Below are 11907 nucleotides of genomic sequence, written 5' to 3' on the forward strand. Positions count from 1 at the left end.
GGTTCATTAAGATTTCAGGTTTATTTTCTCACAAATCTATTGTAGTTCCACAAAAAAATTTTGCAGTTCACTATTATGCCTCTATGGAAAACTGAAAAGCAATGGATCTGGTTGGCAGTCCTCAAGGTCCTTGCCTACAGCTTGACATCACCAGGATTTCTGAAGGGCTATGTGGTTTATGGAGTGGGATATTCACCATGACTAGCAATAAAATAACTTTTCCCCATTTTTCTTTACTTTTTTTTTAAAGACTACATTATGGCTTTGGAACAGTAGTCTGCTACCACAACTGTTTCACAAATAATTTCTTTAAATTGCAATCTAAGGGGCAGGACTTTTCCTACTCTGCCTCATTTCATGAAGTCCATAGTCGGTTTCCAGACCAAAGAGGGTTGTAAGAATTTCATAGGTTCTTGTTTCTTTTTTTGTTGGTGGCATGCCTAATTCCATAGCAGTTTGCTGTTAACTGTGCTCTTGTGGGTAGATCAACCATGCAATGTGTGGGTGCTGATGTTATTGCTCTGCTGTATACATGGGCTGTATAACATTGGTCGTCAATTGAGTTTTATTCCCCAAACTAAAAGCAAAAGGCAGTGATTATTTACAACAACTCTGTGAGAAAAGTGCATGATTTTTAACATTGGAAAGCATTAGCATAATTCCAAAATTTCATCTGGGATGTGTCATTTTTGAGCACACGTATATGTGATCTTTTTCCTATCATGCAGTCCCATTAAGCATATTGAGCCCATATTATTAGACTAGTCAGATTTTTTGAAAATGTGAAGTATGAAAGCATTTGTGTTTGGAGTGTGTGTGCATCATTAGAAACCAGTTGTTCCTTCATTTAATAAGAAGTGCTGGCTTTGAAAGTTTAGGTTGCAAAATGTTATACTCTAGGGTTGGTATCCATATTGGAAAGTGGCTTCTGATTTTCCTGTGTCTGGACAGTGCCATTGCCTACCACAATTGAGGACTTATTCCTTAAGGGCTAAAGCTATGCTAGACACCTGATTTTCTATGTGGTATCTTGTAATATTCAATCATGACAGCCATCTGCAATCTGCATTCAGAACTGGTACAGACCAGATAGAGGTTTACCACTTCATTTGTGAAAACTTTACCTTACTTTTCCGCATGCAGGAAGATTTTCATGTGGGGATACTTACAAACAAACTTGTGCATTCTGAGGTGCTAGTATGGTCTCTTGAGAGGATGGTACTGTATGCCTGTGTGAACATTTTAGCCATATTGGAGTAAGCCCAAAGAAGCAACTTTTATTTCTGCAAACCTTTCCTCTTCTAAAGAAAATGTTCCACTAAACAAAAGCAAGGACTGTAAATAATAACAACCCTCCAAGTTTCTATTACAAGTAACTGATACTTCAGGCACCAAGAGAACATTAACAATGTGGAAAAAGATGTCGCCTGGCACGTTCTCCACACTAGTAAATCTATACAAAACATAAAGATAAAAACTATAGCAACAATTTGGGAAGAGAATTAATGCCATTAGGAAGGACAATGGGGACACTAAAGACATTAAAAGAAAGATGAAAAGATCTAAAAGCACAGAAAAAGAAAGGGAGGGATGGCTTAACTGTCAACAAACAGAAGGTCATCTGGAAGATAATAAAAAACGGATTTCACAGGCACTGAATGGCTGCTAGGACTGTAAATTCCAACTGTTTATGGTGCATCTATCAGATTATAGAAGCAACTACTTCCACTCACCAAAGTAAAAGAATGTCATGTGTTTGCGTTTATTGATGACAGGAATATAAAAATGGGTTGTGGGTATGGATCATTGTCGCTGTCGCTAAGTAACTTAGTAAATATAAAATATGCCAGTCGTAAATCAAAGCATATGTAATAAAGGAAACTCTATAACCTGTCTCTTTTATGTGAACCAACACATTGAAAACACATCTCTTGGTCATATATTAAAACTTTAGGTTGCAAAAATTATCTTGCCACCAGTCTTTCTTTCTTCACTATTTCCTTGATCCATATTCCATCCCTATCTAACAACAAAATGCTACATTCACTGAGAGATGTGTGAACCAGCCCTATATAGGAAAGAGTAAAGAAATGACAAGCTTATTTCATACTAGGTTGTGGAAGACTTAGGGGGCAGCCTTATTTCATAAATCGTAGCCATGGGTTGGGCTGAGGTTACATTAGAAAGATATCTGGAGAGAAGCCAGGTAGATTTTTGGTCCTCTCAGCTTTCCGGATGAGTTGAGTGGCACTAGAAAAAAAATCTCATTACACTGTGATAGGTCCCTTTTCCTTTGTGGCCACTCTGTCTGTCTGCCCTGCTAGCAGTGAAGTTGCCAGCTACTGCAGCTGAAGCAGCGTCTCTGACAGAAATAGGTTTAAGTACATTAAACTCAGAAAACAAGACAATGAAAATGCTTGCTCCCGATGGCCTCAGCCCAGATAATTGTTTTCTTGGAATGGAGTGTTCTCTTCTCAGAGGTTTTTTTCATAAGGGTTTCCTCCTTCAAATGTCCTCTTCTTATGAGTCACTTTCAGAGTTGGAGTGAGCCATTCACCCAGAGTGGACGAGACAGCATCTTCAAATCACAGTGCAGGCAAATGATAAACAAAACATTTGTGAGGCATGGTCGGTAATCCCATAGCTGTGATTGTTCTGTATACTATCTGCATTTCTTCTCATCTCAGATATGGAACTGCTTGCTACACTTTATTTTGAGCTTTTTACTGAGCAGCACATGCAGATAATAAAATGGATTTTCAGAGGGCTTACACCAAATGTGGTTTCCATTAACTACAATACAAAACAAATTAAGGCTATGTTGGTGATGCCTGTTTTTCATATGCCTGAGACATATACTTCTGTAAAAATTACAGGGGCCTGTCTGTGGAGTATTTACTCAATCTGTAGTCAGGGAGGGGAAAAAATCCTATTGACGCAAAAGCCTGAAGACAGGACCCGCAAGATTCTTTTCTAAATATCTTGTTTGCTAGGAAATAGACCTATTCTGATGTATTTTTTTAAAATGCTGGTTACCCAAAGTAAAATAAATATCAAAAAGCCACAAAAGTGGATAAACATTTCTCTGAAAGGCAAAACTTACACAAAAGAGCTCCATCATCAGGAGTATGTTGAGACTACATTGAGGCGTTCTTATTCAGAGTGGTAATTTCATCATGCATTTGGCAAGTTTAAAACTAACACTAAAGTACTGTAGAAATATTAATATTATTTATAGAGGTGATGTGTGGGGATGGGAGGCATTCTTGACAGGAATCTCTGCCCAGCATTGTCAGTTAAACTGAAGAACGCGTCCACAGCCTCTCAAACTTTCAGTGTATAGACTTCCCACAATTTCTTTCCATATCGTATGCACAGATAACTACTTTTAATTGTGTGATTCTGGAAAACCCTAGGACTTGTGGTCATTGGTATTATGGTTGACAGTATTAAAAATGGCCTCAATCAAAATGTTTCTTTTGAAAATAGGTTGTAAATCAAGCTTTCTGAGACATTGCGTTTTTTAGTTATTCATATTAAAAGTTATGGAAAAACAAACACACCCACTTCCCTGAAAAACACTGGTTATGAAAGACAGAGAAAGATTCCTAATTGTTAAAGTGGAAGACAGCTCCTATTGCTGCTGAATTATTTTGAGGGGGTATTCAGTAAATTTTCGTTACAAAAATGTAGATAGCCCCCAAATGGAAGGAGTGAGAGATAAGAGCTGCAATTATATACCTACTTATTCTAGAGTAAGCGCCAATGAACTCAATTTATAGTTAGTATAGCATTGTACTGTACCTGTTGGATTTTATTGAAATGGTATGAAGTGGACATAATTTAAAATTTAGGCAAGGAGGAAAGTTGAAGATGGAGACATGGAACTTAACAGGTTTCTTTGAAGTTGTTACAATAGCTAATATACTGGAATTGTTTTTAGGTGTGATTTTGCATTTGTAATTTTGTCTCGTTCACGATGATGAATGATAATTGTAGGAACAGTTACCCTGGATTGTATAGATTTAATAGTTTGATAAGCAAATGATGTATTGAGAGAGGGCATGGCCAGGCCTCCGGTGCAGTACAAGGTGGCAGTCTAGAGCTTTCCCACCAGATATAAAGACTTACTGAACTTTGTCTCGTGAAACTAATACAAAGCCCTCACCATCCAGTATGGAATGCTGTCCTGTTAATAGCCTGCTCTCTGCACCGAGTCACTTTAATTCCTTCTCTTGCTCACTGTGCTACAGGAAAAGCCTTACCAGTGCTCCGAGTGCAACAAAGCCTTCAGTCAGAAACGCGGCCTAGACGAGCACATGAGAACCCACACAGGGGAGAAACCTTTCCAGTGTGACGTGAGTTGGGTTTCCTTTTGATCTATTTGCGTTTAATCCAAAGATGAACCCCAAAGGGTGCAACCATACCCACGCCAACAGCAGTGGTCAGTGGGGTGGCACAGGTAGGGAGGCATTTCTCACCTGGCTTCCCAAGGTCAAGTGCCACTGCCAGCTTCAGAAGGGGCAAGGGGCAAGGTGTGGGAGCTGAGGGCAGTTCAGATGCAGCTCAGCCAGTTCCATGCACCTGCCACCCCACCCACCTCGTGTTGTGCTCTTCATGCCTCTCTCCTCGATAACTGGCAGCAACACTCAGTGTTGGGAAGCCAGGTGAGCAACACTTCTCTGCCTGTACTTCCCACCGACTGCTGCTGCACACTTACCTGTGAGTAAGTCTAACTGAATGCGACTTACTTCTGAGTAAATATATGTTCAAGAAACATTTGCATACAAGGTTGTCAGTCTTTCTCAATCTTTGATTAATTAAAGATGGAGTAGCTAGTGAAATTTCACTCAGACAATTATTATTATTATTATTATTATTATTATTATTATTATTACTGTGGTACCTTGGGTTAAGAACTTAATTCATTCTGGAGGTTCATTCTTAACCTGAAACTGTTCTTAACCTGAAGCACCATTTTAGTTAATGGGGCCCTCGCTGCCACTGGGCAATTTCTGTTCTCATCCTGAAGCAAAGTTCTTAACCCGAGGTACTATTTCTGGGTTAACGGAGTCTGTAACCTGAAGCATCTGTAACCTGAAGCATATGTAACCCGAGGACCCCTGGACGGTTAAGTCCCATCAAAGGCAGATTATGGGGTTGTGGCACTCATCTTGCTTTCAGGTCGAGGGAGCCAGCGTTTGTCCACAGACAGCTTTCCTGGCCAGCATGACTAAACTGCTAAAATTTCAGGTATTTGTGTGTTTATAAATATAATTAAAGAGCAATGTCAACAAGAGGGAGATCAGACACCACTGCCATTAGAAGCTGCCATTGGTGTCTGATCTCCCTCTTGTTGACATTGCTCTTTAATTATATTTAAAAACACATGAATACCTGAAATACTGTCATGCATTTCTCATAATGTCCAGTTTGGTCCTTTAAGTAAGTAGGACTGCAAGCTTTAGTTTCCAAACTGCTTGCAATGTCTGTGTCATTTTCCCCATAGCAATTTTTCCTAATGTTAGTGTCCATAATTACATGTGTAGACGCCATGCACACATCAAGAATGTCTATTTAGGGAAATGTTTCTGAGACCACATCTTTTTTTGTTTGACCCTGTTTCCTTCTGGTTAGGGAAGTGATGTCAGCTAGAGAAAATTAATGCCAAGTTCTTGGCTCTTAAAATACCTAGTAAAAATGCTTGGTTTCATTAGAAATGTTAGCATCAAAAAATTAGGATAGTGGCTTTACATTTTTGGTCATTCCTTTTTTTTCCTTTGAGTAATTGTCTAAAGGGATTAGGAATTGTTAAAGTACCATTCTCTGGAGTTTAATTCTACCAGGTTCTTAATCTAATGGTGATGATCTAGTGTCACAAAAGATGGTACTTTTAAAAGATGCCTAAACACATAGGGAGGAGCAGTACCTGTACCAGTCTGAGAAGGAGAAGACATTCCTTTTTTCTCTGTAATAAATTCCATTTGTGTTAATATGAGTTTCATCTAGAATTTTGGCTAGAAAGGATACCTGCCTGCATGCCAGTTTTATTCAAGATCCTGCCTAGATCATTTGATCACATGCTTTCTTGACAAGGATTTCATGCTCAGATGAGCAAGGAGAAATTAGAACAGAGACAGACTGCATACTCTCAAGCATTTCGTAGGCATTCTTTTGTGTACTGCTGACATCTCCACTTTCACATTGTGGCTGAAATCCTATGCACAACTGGCTGGGAGTAAATCTCATTGGAACACAATGGGACTTACTTCTGAGTGAATATGCATAGTATTGCACCGTAATGATTATGGCCAGTGCATCATTTACCCACCTACTATTACACATTACTGCTGAAGTCTCTTCTCCATCTACTCTATACTACAATCATTTATCTTTCCACAGCTTGCTATCCACAGGGTAAGCAAAACATAGCCTGTCCTCATTATGGACCTCACAAACTGAAGTATTTGTGTACCTGCATGCTCACCAGGGACAGCATATATCTGCTCAATCCACAGAATCATACAAGTTGGAAAAGGCCTCAAAGTCATGTGGTTCAACCCTTTGTAGATGCATGAAATCTTCTGTTAAGGCATTTCTGATAGTTGGCCATCAGTCTCTGCCACTAAAGGAGAGTCCCCCAGTTTCCTAGGCAGTCTGATCCAGCTCATACCGTCAAGTAGCTTGTAATTTCAAGAAGTGCTTCCTAACTTTAGTTGAAATCCCATTTCTTGTCATTTGGACCACTGCTCTTCAACTTTGAGTCCCCATATGTTGTTGGACTACAACTCACATCACCCTTGACCAATGGCTAAGTTGGTTGGGGATGATGTGAGCTGTAGACTAGCAACATCTGGGGACCCAAGGTTGACCAATGCTGACTTGGACCTACTATTTTGGATCACATGCCAACACACTGACCACTGTCTTCTGGCCAAGACATTGGGTGACCTCACTGACAAGCAGCTCAAGCCTAGGGTGAGCAAATTTGCTCCATCTGCTAAGTGTCAACCAAATATCTGAAGATAGTTATCAGGTGACCTCTTAATTGTCCCTTCTCCATGCAAGGCGCACCTACCTCCTTCAACTTTTCCTCATAGTCTCCAGGTCCCTCACCATCTTTGTTGCCATTATCTGGACATGGCAACATTCCACATTCAGAGAATTAACTTTTAGAGGCCCAGTGAGATTATTATTAACTTTTTTCTATTTCCACTGATTTGTAAGAAAATCTGAAAGGTTCACTGAACTCTAGCAACTAGCATAATTCTGTGAGAAACAGACACCATGGGTAACATGAGGCGTTTCTGTTGTTAATATTAATTCAGCAATTAGCATTGAGAAATGCCTTTAGTGACAAAGATTTAAATGAGCTCAAGTTTCACTTATTGCAGTAAAACACTTTTATGTGCCTCAGGAGAATTCTGCAGTAACAAAGCACCGAGACTCCTGTGCATTAGGAAAAAGATCCTTTTAAAATGTAAATATTCCTTTCCTTCTATAATGAGAATTAAATGTAGGGGCAATTCTTTCCCACTCTGCTTTTTTCCATTCTCATCCAAATGCAGTGTGTGGAGACTGTGTGTGCTTTGTTTTTTGTTTTGTCCCCCTCCCCTTTTCATACTAGCTTCTATAATGCCTACCCAGATTAAAATATTGGTTGCGTTCAGAATAATGCAAAACCATGATTTGCAAAGCCAAACCAGGCGTTGGCATTATGTTTGAACCAAAGCTGATTTGCAATTCATCATTCATCAATTCATCATGGACAAACCACTGCTAGGGCCATTGCTGTGCCTTAAAAGGTTGTTGCACCATGCAGATGGTACTGAATTTATGAATAGATCATAACTGAAACAGAGGAACACCAAAGTTTACTCAAACACATTTAAATTAATGAACCTTAGGCAGCCATGTTCCTTAATTTCAGTGGGTCTGCTCTGAGTATGACTGATTTGGAATACAACCCTAGGTCTGGAAGCTCAATTCATGGTGTGGATTCTGAACTATGGTCTGCAAAGATCATGATTTGGCATGAAGGCTGACTTGAGCCATTGCAACATTTTTGTCCTGTGCATACTTACCTACAAATAAAAGCCATTGAACCTAGCAGGATGTAGTTCTGTGCAGGCATGTATAAGATTGCACAAAACATCAGTAGCAAGAAAAGTGTCCTGTGTGTGTGTAATCCTAACGTTAGCTAGAAATATTGTATGTTTAACTGTAATATGCTTTACGATCATGGACCGGAATTGCAGGTTTTTATTAGACTATTTGCAAAGCAGATCATAAAAAATATCACCAATTAAATGCCTAATTAATGTCGGCAGGGGCATGGATGAAGATCTCATTGAAATTTCAATAGTTGTTCCATATTTTGTTTGGTTTACAATAAGTTTTCAAAAGCCTGAACAGTACCACTGTTGTATTTAGCAGTCTGTAACAACTGACATCTGATGGACAGTACAGTGGTACCTCGGGTTAAGTACTTAATTCGTTCTGGAGGTCTGTTCTTAACCTGAAACTGTTCTTAACCTGAAGCACCACTTTAGCTAATGGGGCCTCTTGCTGCCGCTGCACCGCCACTGCACGATTTCTGTTCTCATCCTGAAGCAAAGTTCTTAACCCGAGGCACTATTTCTGGGGTAGCGGAGTCTGTAACCTGAAGCGTATGTAAACAAGGTACCACTGTATTTCATAATTTTTAATCAGAGTAGACCAATTGAAATTAACAGACCTAACCTAGTCATGTTCATTAATTTCAATGAGACTACTCTGAGTAAAACTTTGTTGAATACTGGCAGGATTTTTTTTTAAAAAAAAAACTGGTATAAAAAATAGGTTTGTTCAAATAAAGGTTGTGTGTACGACTGAGCAAATACTAGCTTTTTGCTTGAAAATATTTGATTCTTAAAGGACTCAACATGCATAGGCTGCATTTATAGTGCTTTAAGAATCAAAATGTGCAGCAGCCCCTTTGGTAATATAACAGACCTTGCACTGCCCACAGGGATGCCACTGAAAAAGGCATCCCCATGATGAATTTTCTGCTTGCACCAGCTGCTGTAGCATACAACATGCCTTAGAGGCAGGATAATCTATTACTGCCACACATGGAACATTTCCACATCTTGGCATAGCTGCCAAGAATGTCCTATGGGGCATGTAGATACAATAGCAGCAATCTATGAGGTAATTCTAGGTATTAGTCAGTGTTAGGTATTTCAGTAAAATTCACCCAGGGTTGCTGTTTTCGGTGACATCACCACATTGTGTATGTGTGTTTCATCTCTCCATTGAGGTGCCTCTGTATCCTCCTTCCACCACATTTTTAAACATGCTTCTTGGACAGAAGACCCCATAGGGCATTAAAAAAAAAAATCCTGCTCCTCTTACCCTTCCAACATGGTGTAGAGCCAGCATGAAGTAGTGGTTAAGAGTGGTGGGCTTGTAATCTGGTGAACCGGGTTCGCATCTTCGCTCCTCCACATGCAGCTGCTGAGTGACCTTGGGCCAGTCACACTTCTTTAAAGTCTCTCAGCCTCACTCACCTCACAGAGTATTTGTTGCGGGGGAGGAAAGGAAAGGAGATTGTTAGCCATTTTGAGACTCCTTAAGGTGAGTGAAAGGTGGGATATCAAGTCCAAACGCTGCTGCTGCTGCTGCTGCTGCTGCTGCTGCTTCTTCTTCTTCTTCTTCTTCTTCTTCTTCTTCTTCTTCTTCTTCTTCTTCTTCTTCCAGTTTCCATGCTATAGGGAGACAGGGATGGCCCACCCACGAAGCAAGGTGAAGCAACAATTTCAGGCAGCAAGATCCATAGGGGCAGCAGATCCAGCCTCCAAGGAATGCATTGCCAGCTGTGACATGCTCCTTGGAGACTGGATCTGCCGTCTCCTTGGCATCCCTCAACCCCAATGCCACCTCTACAGTGGCCTCTTGGGGAGTAGGAGGCCCTGCTGGTCTTCCCCCACCCTTGTGTCTAATGTAGATCTTTATCCCACCCCCTGATGTAGATCTACACTTAACTCTTCTTCCCTGGTGGACATGGGGAACTGTTTGCTTCAGGCGACAAAATGTCTTGGGCCAGCCCTAGGCAGAGCCATTGCACTAGCTTCCTGGCAGGTGGGTTGCTTACTTAGAGAGAAGAGACAGTAAGGAGGTTAAACTTTGATTTTGCTGTTGCATTTACCCTGCTGCCTTGCCCCCTCCTTCCTGAGAAGCAATAGCAGCCTATCTACCGGGAATGTAGTATGGCGTCTCTGCTCCAGCCAATGAGCCACCTCTAAGTATGACATATTTCAAAACTGAGGGAAGCTGACACACCCGGCAGAAGGCTAGAACCCTTTACCTTCACAAAAGGTTTTTGCATAGGGAGGATGATCATTCAAACCTCTGATTCTCAGCTTGCTGTCTGAACTGGTACAGTGCAAGGAAAGACTACGCCATGTGATATTTCTGAATGTGCAATTCAACTCTAAGTGTACATTTCTCATACTGAGATGCTTCCTTGTTCTGTCCAGCATTTAGCATACATATACTTAAACTGCCCATTTAAATTCTCACACTAGGCATTTAAACACATTTAACATTAAATTAGCTACATTGAATTCTTTCTCAGCATGTTTCAAAAGCCTTTTCTTTCAGCTTTTGATGCTAGATTCTAGAATCTAGAACAGCATCTCAGCTAATAAAAAAACTGCTTTCAAACTTCAGCTTTTCAGAATGTCACAGAAAAGTTGTATTTTGCATGACTCACCTTTCCTGTTTGAGGCAACCCATCTTATAATTTTCTCCATGCATTGCAGCTATCACTTTGCAAACTCTTTGTACTGTTTCTTTGTTTTGTTTTAACCTTGGCAGTGCACACTTCTTTATTTATTTGCAGGCTTTTGAAATGTTACAGTTATAGCATATCAAGAAGAATTTACTGCTCAGCGAGGGATAGGTATTAAGTGTGCATCTGTAAGCAGTTTATTCTTCTCATTTTGCAAAGATAATGTGCCATTGTTAAACTGTCATCACTTGTATGATTGAGACTCATTAAGAACTACTTACTGGTAGCAGAATTTGACACAGCACATCTGCTGAAGATGATATTCCTAGAATTTATTTCCAGGAAGATGAACGATGTGTCTATGATGCTGCATAAACATATACATTCATGCAAATGTGGTCATCGGTAGTACTTACTGGGTTAAATGTTTATTTGTAGCATCTACATCTGTTAGAGGTTTCATGATTTTGGTAAAAGAGGCATTTTATACTTGCCATTTAAGTGTGCAAAAGTCACAGTCAGTATTTAATCAGTGTGGTCCAGTGGTCCACATGATTCCATTTGACCATGTTATAATAACACAGGGAAGGCAGAGATTGCAGGCCCTTCAACATGTCCCAGGTGAAAATAGGGACATGTCATTTCCTGTGTACTCCATAGTAAGGATCACTGCCTGAGCCTATTATCACACATTGCTGAAGGCTCTAGTCACCCAGCTGTATTTGTTTACTCTGAAATTGCCTGCCCTTCACTGATTTAGAAGCCAAGACAGCGCCTGTTCTTTTGTTTAACTTGTGTTTTGTTTTAATTATATCTTTATCAGCAGTTCAAAATACAGTACAGCTGCTGCAGTCTGCAAAATGTTTGGCTGCACGCTGCCTTAGCGTTCATGCACATCTATTTACATGCCTGTACATTAATGGCAAGCTGCATCCACACAAACATCCCACATGCATACTTAAGAGAATTACGTTATATCACACTACAAACATTTGCACAAGACGCCACCAAAAGGCAAAAATAGGATCCAATATATATAAAAAAATAGGAACTGATTTTGCTAAAGGGTATGGGACCATAAAGTCTACTGCATGCTATAAATCAGGGTTGGGAACATCTGTCCCTCCAGATAT

The 11907-nt window shown here is 40.1% G+C and overlaps 1 protein-coding gene across 3 annotated transcripts in view; it reads left to right on the forward strand.

The window, feature by feature from the left end:
* Positions 1–11907, forward strand: part of PRDM5 (PR/SET domain 5) — a 90546-nt gene that overhangs the window by 75101 nt on the left and 3538 nt on the right. For all 3 annotated transcript variants that reach the window (XM_081021957.1, XM_081021958.1, XM_081021959.1), the window contains one exon: positions 4254–4358. In XM_081021957.1, the coding sequence (XP_080878083.1) occupies positions 4254–4358 (105 nt within the window). The remainder of the gene's footprint in view (positions 1–4253; positions 4359–11907) is intronic.

The sequence above is a fragment of the Podarcis pityusensis genome (genome assembly GCF_964106645.2).
Source record: "Podarcis pityusensis genome assembly, chromosome: 9".
NCBI classification, from domain to species: Eukaryota; Metazoa; Chordata; class Lepidosauria; order Squamata; family Lacertidae; genus Podarcis; species Podarcis pityusensis.